We start from the raw sequence: 15,602 nt of genomic DNA, 5'->3' as shown, positions 1-15,602 counted from the left end.
TTAGACCACCAGTGTTCTGGGATCCTGTCTCTCACCCTCAAAATCTGTGACTCACAATAAATTAAGCGCATTTTTCCATGGATTGCTGCCAGTTAACAGATTACTGGTTAAGAAACCCCAAGCTAAGAGACTTACCTAAGCCACAGAGGGTATCAATGTGCAAACGAGATTTAGAACTGTTTTTCATCTGTAACACCTGAGCTCAGAACAAGAGTGGCTTTAAATTGGATGTTACTCTGCCCTGCAAACCCATGTTTTGTAAACCACGATGATGTTACACATGAAAGAGATGCACACGATTTGAAATACCTAAATACACATGCACTTAATTCAAAACTGTGTTGTGCATGATGAATGGCGCATTAGCTGCCCTAGTCTGACACCCTCTGCGAGAATGTGAAGTGCAAAGCTTTAGCAAGGGTCACTCTGTCTCTCCTCCCCTCCAGACACAGCCCATCTGACACCAAGCTCTGAATGTCAAGTTCCCTTTGTTTGAATGTAAAAGTATAAATAGCATAAATTTAAAACTTCTCCCTTGAAAAGGTTTCAACACTTTGCCTAAGGCTCTATCCCCCCAAAACCTCAGTTTACTCAGTGTTCACACAATGAAAAATAACAAACCCAAAATAAGACTATTCATTTTCATAGCTGTATTGCTTTCATGGAACATCTTGTCTAGAAGAAAGGTCAAGGAGTTAATAGTTCACAGCGACTTTCCTTCTTTAACCCTGCTAGTATTGAAGTGTGCTATTTCTGTGTACTCATCTAAAGAATTGCCTTATAGAGTCTTGTGCTGCGTCTGTACCAAGGAAGACTTAAGAAGGGCTGTGGCTTCTGCTATGGAAGAGGACACCCAACAACAACGCCGTGCCTGTCATGCCCGCTGACGCCCACCAGCAAACAGCAGGGGTGAAGTACGGAACAGATACTTTATTCCTTTAATAAATCGCAAATCATATTATGTCAGTTCTAATTTTGTTCACTGTGTTAACAGTGAAAAACAACGGGCAGAGTTTACCACATAAATTCTTGACAGATTAGTTATTCTTTATCCTCTACACGACCTACATTTTATAGGTGTAATTATGTTAGGTTCGTAAATACATTTCCAGCAATACATATAATTTGTGTTACATGACATATTCCAGGACTAAATTCCTACATGATTTGCAGACTGTACTGAGCTATGTGTCCTTTAACAAAAGCCCGGTGGGATTTTCTTTGTCAATCATACCCCAATAAAGCTGGAAAAAATTTTTTTAATAAAAAATTTTAGGGGCACCTGGGTGGCTCAGTCGTTAAGCGTCTGCCTTCGGCTCAGGTCATGATCCCAGGGTCCTGGGATCGAGCCCCACATCGGGCTCCCTGCTCAGCGGGGAATCTGCTTCTCCCTCTCCCACTCCCCCTGCTTGTGTTCCTCTCTCGCTGTCTCTCTCTCTCTGTCAAATAAATAAATAAAATCTTAAAAAAAAATTTTTTTTAATCTGTAAAAAATTTCAAAAAAAATTTAAAACCTTAGGGGGGGGGTGTGTGTGTGTGTGAAAGAGAGAAAGAGAGAGAGATCTGCAGTTTTCCAGTTACTGAAAGAAAGCCAAGAAAACAACACCCCACTCCTTACATACTGGCATTCCCCCGCAGCTTTCCTCCTCAGGCTGCTCGTAGCCACTCACTGGTGTTGGCATCCACAAAAAGAAATTCTTATTAGTACCTAAACTTAGAGTCATACCTCTTCCCCGGCTGAACTTGTGGTTTTGGGCTTCTGCCACGTTGGGCTGTTTCTGTGGCAGCGGCCGCCGTGGCTCCAATCGACTGGCCCCTCCATGGCTGGCAGGTCCTCGGGCCGCCATGCACCACTGTGGCAAAATTAAAGTAACAGCATGAAATCTAGCGGGGAAGTAATTACTTTGGAAGAAGTCCTCAGAGCATCAGTCCCAGATTTAAAATTTAAAGAGATGCTGTAGCGAAGGCGATTTTCCCAGCATTTCTCTGCACATGGGTAAAGGCACTTACAATCCCTCTGACCGGGGGGTGGGGGCACCCCCTAGGATAGCGTATCAGGACCTGCATGGAGCCTTTTTAGAAACACACCTCCTCACTCTGCCTCGGCAGATTCTGACACGATCCTTCATGGAAACCACTGCCCGTTTCTGGAAGTTACTGGCAGCAGCGTGCCGCTCATACAAAGGGCGAGAAGCTTGTCCGACAGGCTAAGAGCCATTGATTTAGGGAGTGGCAGTCGAGCCAGTTTCCCATTGTCAATTGCACAGACCTCATCTGCCTGTAAGCCTTCTCCCTTAAAGCACCAGTGCTAGGGACACCTGGGTGGCTCAGTCATTCAGCGTCTGCCTTTGGCTCAGGTTGTGGTCCCAGGGTCCTGGGATCCAGCCCCGCATCGGGCTCCCTGCTCGGCGGGGAGCCTGCTTCTCCCTCTGCCTGCTGTTCTCCCTGCTTGTGCTCTCTCACTCTCTCTCTGACAAATAAATAAAAAAAATCTTAAAAAAAAAAAAAAAAAGCACCAGTGCTAGGGACACCTGGGTGGCTCAGTCATTCAGCGTCTGCCTTCGGCTCAGGTTGTGGTCCCAGGGTCCTGGGATCCAGCCCCGCATCGGGCTCCCTGCTCGGCGGGGAGCCTGCTTCTCCCTCTGCCTGCTGTTCTCCCTGCTTGTGCTCTCTCACTCTCTCTCTGACAAATAAATAAAAAAAATCTTAAAAAAAAAAAAAAAAAGCACCAGTGCTGAGAACCCCAGCACTGCCCTTGGACCCTGACAAGGCCAAGGGCTCCACTTCAGAGGGCCCTTTCTGGCCCTCCTCCTGCTGCAGCTCCCCCCACGGGGTATGCAGTCAGCACAGCCAAGGATTCATGGACCCCAGAGTCCACAGCTCACATTCCTGACCAGCCTCCCAGGACCTAGAACCCCAGAATTCCCTGTCCCCAGAGCCCCACACCCACTGCCAGGGTCTGCACAGGCCTCCTTCCTAGATCTCGCCTCCTGAGCCTGATGGTGCCGTCAGCGCAAGCAGTTCTTGACCTGAAGGGAAGCTATTTGCAGGGGCAAGAACAGAGCTTGAACATGCAGACTGGAGTGTCCACTTGGGTGCATGCACAAGACTCTTCACCATGCGGGGCAGAGCCGGTGGTGCAAAGAGAAGCAGGGAAGCCTACAGGCGAGAGGCAGCTCTCCCAAGGCCGCGACATTTCTGTAGGCACTCTGAAGAGTTCAACAGTGCACCCCTCCACGGCGTGATGAAGGTCTAGTCGCCAGGAGTGGAGAAGAGAACATATTTCACAGCGTGTTAGCTTGCTATCCCACACATGATATGTGGGTCTCCATCTGCACTCTTGTCCTGGCCCCCACAAGAGTTAGGTGTGGGCCTGGAGAAGCCACCTGAACTGAGGAGTCCATGGGCCCTACTTAGTTGTAGCGTGAAGAATATTCATCCTTCAACGACATACAGTGAAATTAAACTGAAGCTGTACAGTAGGTCCTCAAGATGGCAATGTGGGACTGTGGTTACTGCTGTGCCCCACACTGTACACGTGACCTCTCCCTTCCCTGCTCTCAAACCAGCTGGTCTGAAACCAGCTTGAGATCAGTCTCCTTCTACCCTCCTCCTACTTAGGAGTCAGAGGAGTCTGGGTGAGGAACTCAGGCTGTGGACCAGCAGACCTGACTGCATCCAGCTCTGCCACTTACTAGTAATGTACTGGGGCCAGGCTATACTCTTTCTGAGCCTTAGTTTCCCCAGTAAAATGATGACACCTTGCCACCAGGATCCTTGTGATGATTACAGCAGATAAGACTAGTGATGCACTCTGCACAGCGCCTGCCATATATGATTAGTGCTGGCATTCGTTTCATTTGTAAGTGTCTAGAGCACAGGGACTACATCTGCTCTGATTTTTTTTCACCTACCCTGTCTATAAGATATAGGAGAATGGTATCTCCAGGCCCCTTAGATTTCCAACTATCCATATTGTGCACAATCCCAACAGAGCCAATTACATGAGCTTGTGCTGAACAGTCCTTATTAACTCAAAGTGGAAGTGCAAAAGATTGACATAAAGAAGTTCAATTCTGCTCAAATGAAGTCTCAAACCAACCGACATCTCCTTATTTTAGACAAGTTCAATTTTGAACTGCATGAGATTTAACCAGGTTCTCAATCATGCCACCATGTCTGCAATTCCTTATATGAATGAGATTATACTGGGTTCCATGGGATATCAGAATAGAATTTGGGCATTACATGATTTGACTGCTGATAATAAGATTTTCCCCTGTGAATCTTAAAAAGTGGCAGAAGGGAATCAGGGTGAGACTGGAGTCGTCAACTAGTACATCAGTACTTCCTAGGACAATTTGGGAGCTGGTAGCTTTTCAAGCTGCTGATCTATTGCCATGCCCTCCACTTACACAATCCTCTGTGGTTGAACAAATTCTCAGGGCAATGCTGCTAATAATGGGTCCTCTGTGCTCAGGACCCACCTCTCAAAAACCTCTCTATGATACTCCTGTCCCCTAATGATCTGAAGGTTCCAGAGAAACAAAGAGTAGACTCTGACCAAACGATTTGTATACTTGTAGCTAAAGTTGTTTAATTATTCAAACAAAGGACCAATGGAGATTCCTCAATATACTCAGCTCACTGTGGCATAGAGCGTATGTGTTGGAGCCAGAGAGATCTGGTGGAAATCCCAGATAGCGCCGAACAGGCTGTGTAGCAGTACTTGGGCAACTCAAAGAACTCCTCCAAGCCTCACTTTACTCCTCTGTAAAATGGTGATAAGGCCAACCCTGCAGGGCCGCTGTGAAGATTAGGAAAAATTTTTTAAATCTATGTCCAGCCCCAAGAACAGTGCCAGGCACAATGCATATGGTTAAGCAAGAAGAATACTCAGTAGCAGGGACTTGCCCACTTATGAACTAAGACCAGGTATTCTAATCCTACTTTTACATGAACTGCGGAAGGCCTGCAAACCATAAAGGCTATAAAACTAAGAAAATGCAGAATATAAAGAAAGCAAAACTTCCTAACTCCTGGACAAACCCAAAAGGTGAAGTATTCAAAAGTTTATCTGTGACTTAAGTTCATGGGTATCAACTGGTTCTCCAAAACCAAATTACTATATTTTGGATGCTTAGGGGTGGGGCAAAGGAGGGTATAAAGGCACACAAGTACTTAAATATATAATGGAGCCCTTTTCTATCACATAGGAGATGAGGCTTATTTCAAAAGGTACTTATAAAAATAGGTACATTTTAGGGGCGCCTGGGTGGCTCAGTCAGTTGGGCATCTGCCTTTGGCTCGGGTCATGATCCCAGGGTCTTGGGATGAAGCCCCACATCAGGCTCCCTACTCAGTGGGAAGCCTGCTTCTCCCTCTCCCCCTGCTTGTGTTCCCTCTCTCGCTGTCTCTCTCTCTGTGTCAAATAAATAAATAAAATCTTTAAAAAAGGTACATTTTAAAAATTAACAGAAATAATGTACTATATGGTGGCTATTAATAAACACTTGGGGAGGGGAGGCTTTCAAAAAAGAATTACTTTCATCTAAAACTAATGATGTAATGTATGGGGATTAACATAAGGAAAAAAAAAAAAAAGAATTACTTTCTGGTATGGCACCAAAATGTTCTAGTGTCTTTAATTTAAATACTAATACTTTTTTTATTATTCCAGAAATTTTTTTCTAATTATGAAAGACATGGATGCTTAGTGTAGAAAATTTGGAAAGAAAAGGCAAAAACAAAAAACAGTAATTCATTAATCTACCAACTTTCTAATTTAAATATATATATAGTATACACAGTACGTGGCCCACCCCAGGGAGCTTCCTACTGATTCTTATTGATACATGGTGTAAAACTTTGCTTTTACACTTTTACTTTCAGAATTTGTTTTCAGTAATACTACCCAATTTTTTCTAACCCAGATAATGTTAATTCCTTCATTTCAAAAGGATGATTAAAGTATTATAACTACTTCATAAAATCAGAGTCCATAATTCAATTGACTTCAAATCCACTTTCATTATGGTTTCTGAATCCTTCCACTTAGTCACCTATACTCTGGACAACAAATCATTTAAAGTTTTTCAAATTGTTCTATGACCTCAAATGTAGAACGTGTCAGATTTTGCCACAGAAAGGGCCAAAGGAAGAAAACATTAATTCAATACATCTTTCAGCCCTGTTACCAGCATTGCGCTTCCTCTTCTTAAAAAATAATGCCCTTTGCTCCAGTACCCTGAGTGGCCTGACCCTCAGTATAAACTGGGTCCTTATTATTTTCCTCACAAAGACACCTGTAATAAGATAAGGAAATTCAGGGGCGCCTGGGTGGCTCAGTCGTTAAGCGTCTGCCTTCGGCTCAGGTCATGATCTCAGGGTCCTGGGATCGAGCCCCGCATCGGGCTCCCTGCTCTGCGGGAAGCCTGCTTCTCCCTCTCCCACTCCCCCTGCTTGTGTTCCCTCTTTCGCTGTGTCTCTCTCTCTGTCAAATAAATAAATAAAATCTTTAAAAAAAAAAAGATAAGGAAATTCAAAGTGGATTCTCTCCATTCCCTCTCAGTAGGCACCAGACTGATGAACTGTGGAACTACTTAGAAAAAATAAGTCCGGTCTGTGTCCAGTCACCACTCAGCAGCAGTGGGCACACTGCGACCTCCCTCCCAAGGGAGGGAACCCCAGGACAGATGTCCTCAGTTAAGTCAGGTCCTTAACTCACGCTCCCTCCCGTAATGCTCACAACAACCCCGTGACTCTCATTATTGATTTTACAGATAAGAACTAAGGCCCTGGCAAATTCCGGCACTGCTCATGGCCACCCAGCTGACCGGTGGTGCTCCAGGACACCCCCCCGGCGGTGCCCCAGGGCCCCCAGATGACCCACTTGCCCCCCTCTCGCCCTCCCAGGGGACGACCCCTTTCCCGTCCCACCTCCACGGCGCCCCTCGCCCCGTCCCGCGGAGCCTCCTGCGCCGCTCCCGGAAGCCCCCAGGGCGGCGGAGCCCGGCGCTAGCTGCCCCCCGCCCGCTGCCCCGGGCGTCGCAGTGACCTCGGCGGCGGTGGCGGCCGCCACAGCCTCACTTACGCCGATCGCGGAGCAGGGCGCTCGCAGCTCGCACGGCCGCAGCCATGTTTGTGCCGCCTGAAAGCATTCCCGGAGCAGCCTCGGCCCGGCACCCGGGCTCCTCCCGCGGTGGCGCGATCGGGTGTCGGTCCCCAAGGCGCCGAGCTGCTGGCACTGCCGCCCTAGGCCGCCTTATCTCGCGTGGCTGTCCCCCGAGCCCTCGCGGCGCACCGGCTCATTCGCTGCCGGCCGGGCCGGCGCCTCGGGGGCGGGGCCAGGGAAGACACGCCCCTCGCGGGAGCCCGCCCCGCCGCCGGGCGGTCCCGGGGGGTTAGGGGCCGGGTGCGCGCTAGCGGCCGCGCCCCACCACGCGGCAGGTCCCCGCCCTGGAGCCCCGCTCGGCCCCGGCTCACCCTGAACGAACGCCCTGGTTGCAACTGCCAACCTGGCCAAGTCAGGAACCGCAGCCACAACTGAGCAAAGGACTTTCCCGACATTTCCAGTACTATTCCTGAGATAGGAGGATGCTTTTGCCTCAGTTCTCCGGTTTGCTTGCCTTGTTACCGCACAGCTGTGCCGACCCAGTTTTGTTACGCTTGGTTTTCAGAATAGGAAAAGGAATTGTTTTATATGAGACACTCATGAATGGCATATTATTCAAGTTCTCTGTAGCATCTCTATATAGCCGAGTTTGACAGGTGGGACCAGAAAGCAAACATTATACGGCTAACAGGAGAAAAGGGGAACATAGGAAAAGTGAAGGCCAGCCCAGCAAATGCGTTTCTGGGAGGGATGGCATGGCGAAGTTTCTGGGTACATCTGCGCACGGTTGCAAGATAGCTATGGGGCCCCAATCCGCACACGGAACAGGCACCTCCCTCATTTCTAGCCATTCCTGCATTCCCACACTTCCACATGCCCACCCTGCCCATTGTTCTGTGCATCTTGGAGTACAAGACCAACCTCGGAACAGAAAGGTCTCAGACGTTATTCATTCGTTGGACAAGTATTGACCACCTACTGAGTGCACTGGAAAAATAGCAGTGAACAGAGCAGACAAGTGGCTTATGTGGGGGTTAAGGGAGAGAAAAAATAATCAGAATATGTATTATTTTGAGTGATGATAAGCATTAGAAAGAAGAAGGAAGCAACATGAGGGAGTTGGGGAAAAGGGAGGCTAATGCAATTTGAAATAGATGGGACGCCTGGGTGGCTCAGTCGGTTGAGTGTGCCTTTGGCTCAGGTCGTGATCCCAGAGTCCTGGGATCAAGCCCTGTGTTGGGCTCCCTGCTCAGCGGGAAACCTGCTTCTCCCTCTCTCACTCCCCCTGCTTGTGCTCTCTCTCCCTGACAAATAAATAAATAAAATCTTTTTAAAAAATGAAATAGATGGGTCAGAGAAGTTCTGACATCTAGGCAAAGGCCTGAAGGAAGTAAGGGGGCAAGCTTCATGGAATATTCTGGGAAGATGGAGTCTAGATTGAGTTGAAAATCACCTATCTGGAGCATAAAATTTATGTTCCTAATCGAGTTAGTTTATTATTAAAGTTGGTCCTCCTTATGGTTATAAGCCAAATGTAAAATATCACATTAAATGGATTGTCTTTCATATTACCTACATGACTTTCAGATCCAAAAAGGAGATGTTCCCTGAGAAATGAACAGTAAAACTTGCTCCAAGTTCCAAACTGCTTTCCTATATATTTTGCTAACTCTCTACTCTCATAATTAAATTATATTCATTTATTTTGCCCTTTAGCGGTGATCTTTATAATGTACTTCTCTACCTAAAGCTTAAACCCATTTCTTTTAAGCAAGCTGCTACAAAAAAGCTCTACATTTTGAACTGCTGTGCTGGACAAAGTGTAGACAGGTCCAGAGAACTAGGAAAGACTGAGGGTTTTAGATGTTTGAAATGCATGGGCTCTTCTCAGCTACTCTGGAAGGCTCTGGATAAGTCACCCTTCCATCCCCAGGGCTGTGCCCCTTCTGCAAGGTAGAGATAACAGGGGTCTTCTGGCCCCTCCTAGGGAAATACCCATGATTAGTGACGATGCACAAAGGTGCCAAAATCTCACATAATCAACAGCTGGGACAGGTATCTGACCAGAGAGGAGAAAGGAACTAGCAACACATGCTTTATTAAATATATCAACATAATAACATTTAAAAAAATGAATTAGCACCATTTCATACATTTTATTTTTAATATTTTATTTATTTGAGAGAGAGAGAGACAGAGGTAGCAAGAAGAGAGCACGAGCAGGGAGGAGAGGGAGAAGCAAGCTCCTGCTGAGCAGGGAGCCCAACGTGGGGATCAATCCCAGGACCCTGGGATCATGACCTGAGCCAAAGGCAGACGCTTAACCGATTGAGCCACCCAGGTGCCCTGTTTCATACATTTTATTTACATCTTTTACTTTCATTTTTACTAAATTGAAAAAGATTCATTCAAAATCCCTCATGTATAACCCCCCCGATGCACATATTGACTCATAGATCAAAAAATAAAAATATAAATAAATAAATAAAGACTCAAAGGTCATAGATGGAAACAGAACTTCATTATTTTTCCAGAACAGAGAGTATCATAAAAATTATTATTTCTAATCTATGGCTCATTTCTTACAAACATCAAATATAATAGCTTTTCAACAAGTAAATTTTTATGTTTTTATGAAAGCAAATAAAATGTGTTTTATACAGGTCCTTTTCAAAACTGATTAGAAACTACAGCTCTTAACCCATAAATTGTGAATTCTAAAGATTTATTTATTTATTTGAGAGAGACAAGAAGGAGGAGCAGAGGGAGAGGGAGAGAGCAGACTCTGAGCTGAGCATGGAGCCTGGTGGCAGGGCTCGATCTCACGCCCCTGACATCACGACCCTGAGATCATGACCTGAGCCAAAACCAAGAGGTGGATGCCTAACTGACTGTGCCACCCAGGTGCCCCAGAAATTGTGAATTCTAAATGTAGGTTTACTAAGAAAACCAGAAAAATCTTTAAAAGGCTAAAGAAATTTATAAAAGTATATGAGATTTATATGTGTGTGTGTGTGTGCATATGTACACATAAATGCATTTTTTTTCTGGCTTCCATATTTGTAACAAATGTATCTAGCACTTCCCTTAGCAAACAGAAGGCCAAAGGCACAGTTTCTGGGCCAACTGATAAGCTGCACCCCCCCACCCCGGAGAGGGTTTGTCTGAGCCCGGGTGACTTAATTAGTGAAGAAAGCACTCTCCTGTCACAGACAACACTCTGAGTTCAGCCTTTGGTCCTAAATAAAATGAACTTGTTGGTTTCAGCTCAATGCTTCAAGGGAAGGGCAGGGGGATCACCTAATTCATTATTTGTCATGATTGGCACCTCTGAGCTACACACACTAAATTTAGATTACTCAATTCTGTCTCCTTAATCAGAAAAACAACAGGGCAAGAAGGGGCGGTGTGCAGTACAAGAGAAACAGTGGCTGGACGAGGCAGACAAATGGTGAGCTCAAAACGATCACTCAGAGGCATCGGATCGATGGTCCCCACAATTGTTTTACAGCAAAGAGGCCACCCAACACAGGCCAATGTGGTGTGCATTTTGACTTCCTCTTTTCACCACGCAGAGCCTTAAGCCCACGAGTGATGAGGGGTTTATTAGTCCATCTGTACACATTTCCTGAGAGTCCGTGATAAGCATTGTATCAGGCAACAGGAGGATAAAAACATAAAGGGTAGACTGTACTCTCAAGGAGCTCATTCATTTATGAAACAAATATGCATGGACAGCTTGCCTGCGTCAGGCACGTGCTAGGCACTGGGTTTGCGGCAAAGAATTGGACTGTCTCTACTTCCACGGAACTTACATTTTTGAGGGCAAGGAATACAATAAATGACAGATATACCATTTAATGTTTGTATGACTGGGACCATGAAGAAAAATAGAAGAGGCAAGGGAGTAGAGAGGGGCAGAAGTTGCTATTCAGGGGTGCACGTTGGACATGGTATCTCTGCAGAGGTGGCATGGAGCAGGGACCTGTGGGGAGTCAAGGAGGCTCTCTGTGGAAGGGCTCTGCAAGCAGAAGGATGAGCAAGGCAGGAACACCTTTGAGGCTTGTTAGTTTCCTAGGGTTGCTGGAACAAAAATACCACACACAAGGTGGCTTAAAACCACAGAAATGTGTAGCTCAGAAGGCTTAAATTCTCGCGTTAAGGTGCCAGCAGGACCATGCTCCCTCTGAAATCTGTAGGGGACAATCCTTCCCTGTTTCTTCCCAGCTTCTGGGAGTGACCAGCAATCCTTGATGTTCCTTGGTTTGCAGCTGCATCACTGGATCTCTGCCTCCATCTCTGTCCATGTGTCTGTCCTTTCGTAACAGCTTTCCCCTCTTCGAAGGACACTGGTCATATTGGACTAAGGGCCTACCCCTATTGACCACATCTTAACTTAATTACATCTGCAGAGACCCTATTTCCAAATAAGGCCACATTTGCAAGTAGTAGAGGTGAAGATTTCAGCATATCTTTTTTTTTTTTTTAAGATTTTATTTATTTATTTGAGAGAGAGAATGAGAGACAGAGAGCACGAGAGGGAAGCGGGTCAGAGGGAGAAGCAGACCCCCTGCCGAGCAGGGAGCCTGATGTGGGACTCGATCCCAGGACTCCAGGATCATGACCTGAGCCGAAGGCAGTCGCTCAACCAACTGAGCCACCCAGGCGCCCCAGATTTCAGCATATATTTTTAAGGGACACAATCCATAACAAGGCCTTTGAGGAACAGCAAGGAGACGCACGTGTCTTGAGCAGAGTGTGTGGGGTGAGTGGCAAGAAATTTGGGCCAAATGATGCAGGACTTTGTAGGTGATGAAAGACTGTGTCCTACTGGGTGATCTCCCTCTAACAGAGTGATCCATGTTTACATTTCAAAGGTTCACTTTGCAGTAGGGAAAAGAAACGGCAGCTCCTGAGCCCATATTAAGACACTGCCTGACCAAAGGCGTTCATTTTCTCCTCTGAGTGGTGGTTTTTTTAAAGCTCATATTGGGCAAAGAGTGGTTTTTTCCCAGAGTTCTCTGCTCCCTGGGTCGTGGAAGGATCCTAAGAGCCTTTCTGGTTTGCCTCTGAAAGGATCCAGGGATCCCACCAGTCTTAGATGGGGATGGTGTTCATTTCTCGGCTTGGGAGGCCTGTTCCTTGCAGGGGTGTAAGAATCAGGGGAGTTGACTCTTTCCAGGAAGCTTTCATTCCCTACGCAGAACCTTGGGCAGATGGCAGGCTTCCTTGGCGTTCCTTGGCCAATTTTCTAGGTCTCTTATCACAGAAGAGCCAGCCCTTTGAGGCCCCGCTTCATGCAAGCAGGGGTCTGGCCCTTTCTCTGCCTGTCTGGGCATGGGCGTTCTAGGAGCTGGGTACAGGATGCATTCACTTTGTGGAAATTCATGGAATTTAATAAAACTTTTTAAAAAGTGCTTTCCGTAGGGCGCCTGGGTGGCTCAGTTGGTTAAGCGTCTGCCTTTGGCTCAGGTCATGATCCCAGAATCCTGGGATCAAGCACAGTGTTGGGCTCCCTGCTCAGCGGGGAGCCTGCTTCTCCCTCTTCCACCCCCCTCCCCCCCACCGCTTGTGCTCTCTCTCGCTACCTCTCTGTCTGAAATAAATAAGTAAAATCTTTAAAAAAAATTAAAAAGCACCTTCCCTGTGTCTTTATCTGGGCTCAGTTCCCACTGTATCCCTCAACCCTGACCTAACAGCCCTGGCTTTGAGACCCTCGGACCTCCCTGCCCTCCAATTCTGATGCCTAGAGATGTGCCTTTCACACTCAGCTAAGATTTGGGGGTGGAGGGAATTATTCTATTTATTCAATAAATCGATCTGTTTACAGTGGGGGAGAAAGAGGTGAGCAGAAGTCTCCCTGATACAAGTCAGTGATGATTTCAGACTGAGAGGAGGAAGGAATGCTTTGTTATCCAAGTGGTCTCAGAACTTTCGAGGAGCACTGGAATGTCCTCCACGGGAGGGGCGGCCACGGAGGCAGAAAAGCACAGCATGCCCAAGAGCGAGGCATTCTCTTCACCACCTCGCCAGAGATGGGAAGGATTAAGAGTTAAGCTGAGGGGCAAGCTGGGAAGTTCTCAGGACTTGGACCTTCGTGCGTAGGCTCACGGATTGGTGGTAGTCATGACAGTCAGTGTCCGGGGCTGTGCTCTGGGGAAAACAGTTGAGCAAGCACGTGCAGGCCACAGGGGCCAGACAGGCGCGGCAGGGAGAGCAGACAGGAGACAGTGCTGGTGGTGTTTTGTCTGCGTTCAAGCACAGACCTAGAAGGATGGGGGTGGGGGAAGAAAAGGGAATCATGGCAACAGACTTTTGGAAGCTGGAAGGCAGATACATACATGGTTAATGATTTAGCAGACCCCAGAGAACCGAATCCTACGCTGGCCATCATCCTAAGACAAGAACCATGGAGATTTACACGACAGAATCCCTAGGCGGTTCAGGATCGACAGAACCAGGTACCTCTGGAAGCAGGGATGACGAGCGAGATGCCAGAACGAGATGGACTGAAAGAGGGATAAAGAAGTCCGACTGCCCAGGTCCCCCCATGGCAGCAGCCGGCTGGAGGTCATGTTGCTGGGAAGCCACAGCTGGCTCTGACCTGAAGAGGTCAGGTGCAGTGCGGAGCAGGTGCACGTCTCCTACCCTCGCACCCAAGCATTTGCACCCCTCCTGGGAATTCTCAGCAGGTAACTAACCACCTGACAACTGAGGAAAGCCTCTAACAGGAGAAACAGAGACCCAGCCAAACAGAAGAAGAGAATATGGAGGAAACAGGGAAGATGCAGGATGAAAATCTGGATGACAGACCATGAAGGAACTTTCTGAGGCCAGAGTAAGAATTAAAAAAAATTTTTTCCCCTTTACTCTGCTAAGAGATGAAAAACCCAATAGAAAGATTGGGGAAAATTAACTCCCAGAAAATAGCAAGCAAAATAAAAGATAAAAGAACATTTAAAAGGCCTAATATCTGAAGGGGCGGCTGGGTGGCACAGTCAGTTAAGCATCCGTCTCTTCGTTTCTGCTCAGGTCATGATTTCAGGGTCATGAGATCAAGCCCCGTGTCAGGCTCTGAGCTCAGCATGGAGTCTGCTTGGGATTCTCTCTCCCTCTGCCTCTGCCCTTCCCACTTGTGTTCTCTCACTGTCTCTCAAGTAAATAAAATCTTTAAAAATAAATAAATAAGGAAATAAGGAAATAAATAAAGGCCTAATACCTGAATAGTAGCAGTTTTAGAAAGAAAGCAAAAGAGAGTAGAGACTTTCAATGAAGCAATTTTAGAAACTTTTTCACAACTCAAGGGCATGATTTCCTGGATGTGAAGGGCCTGTCAGCCACCCAGTGGGATGGATGCAAAGTCCCAAGAAATAGCATCATGAAATTTCGGAAGAGTGGGGACAGGTTTCCAAAATAGACAGGTCATACGTCAAGGACCAGGTATGAGAATTCTCAGCAGCAACACTGGAAGCCAGGACTTCGAAATCCTGAGGGGAAAATGCTTGCTAGCCCACATTTTTATATGGAGACTATGATTTGAGCAGGAAGACAGATTAACAGCATGTTTAGATATGCAAGTTTCTCAGTGAATTTTCTTTCCCCACACCCTTGCCCAGTAAACTACTGAAGGATGTGCACCACCAAAACGAGGAAGTGAGGCAAGGAGGGAAACATGGGATATAGGAAATAAATGTCCAATACAGAAGTAGGGTGTTCAAAACAGAAAGGCAAAGGGGAGAGTGAAAGATGACCCCAGGATAACCGTGCCAAGAACACAGGGTGGTTCATTCAGACTAAAGCAGACAGAGGCTCCAGGAGAAGCTTCTATGGGAAGTTATAAGTAACTATGGCTACCTGATGTTCCTCACTAATCATCACATTACCATCACATGGTAATGATCCATGAGGTAGAAAGAAAAATTTCAGCATAAGAAACCCAATCATTTAATTCACCAGCAATTACCAAATACTATTACGGTATTTGGATATTATGACATCCTTTTTTTTCCCTAAAAGGGCTGGGGGCTTAAGGTAGAATCTTAAGCAGGTTCCATGCCAAGCCCAATGCAGGACTCGATCTCACAACCCTGAGATCATGACGTGAGCCAAAATCAAGAGCCAGATGCTTAACCGACTGAGCCACCCAGGCACCCTATTTGGGCAAGTTTTTAACCTTTCTCAGCCATTATCTCGGGGCTAACAGGGCTAACAAATTATCCCAGGTTATTGTGAGGATTAAAGCACAGGACAGGGCATGGCCTGACCCAAGGCACTCCTGCATGAGTGGGAGCTGTCATAACTTGGAGAACTTTTCAGTATGCCTTGAAAGATAGACAGAAACACATGGAGCGCTTTTGTAGCCATTGGCCAATCATGAGCAGGCTTCGCCTTGCCCAAAGTTTCCCGTTTCAACTCCAGGGACTAATGGGAAATAACTAAATGAGGACCTACAGTGATAGTAAGAGAGGCTTAAGGTTGAGTTTAGGAG

At 46.7% G+C, this 15,602-nt stretch overlaps 1 protein-coding gene across 2 annotated transcripts in view; it reads right to left on the bottom strand.

The window, feature by feature from the left end:
• Positions 1 to 7,306, bottom strand: part of FECH (ferrochelatase) — a 33,708-nt gene extending 26,402 nt beyond the window's left edge. The window contains exons 1-2 of one of the 2 annotated variants that reach the window (XM_045886642.3): positions 7,094 to 7,306; positions 1,727 to 1,853 (exon numbers count right to left, since the gene is read on the bottom strand). In XM_045886642.3, the coding sequence (XP_045742598.1) occupies positions 1,727 to 1,853; positions 7,094 to 7,160 (194 nt within the window). In that variant the 5' untranslated portion in view covers positions 7,161 to 7,306. The remainder of the gene's footprint in view (positions 1 to 1,726; positions 1,854 to 7,093) is intronic. The other variant, XM_064578842.1, reaches the window with a different exon arrangement.
• Positions 7,307 to 15,602: the final 8,296 nt, after the last annotated feature.

Source organism: Mirounga angustirostris, unplaced genomic scaffold (assembly GCF_029215605.1).
Source record: "Mirounga angustirostris isolate CCGP_5_RB_7025 unplaced genomic scaffold, mMirAng1.0.hap1 SCAF_14, whole genome shotgun sequence".
NCBI classification, from domain to species: Eukaryota; Metazoa; Chordata; class Mammalia; order Carnivora; family Phocidae; genus Mirounga; species Mirounga angustirostris.
The sequence above is the reverse complement of the archived record's forward strand: the minus strand, read 5'-3'. Positions and strand labels throughout refer to the sequence as shown.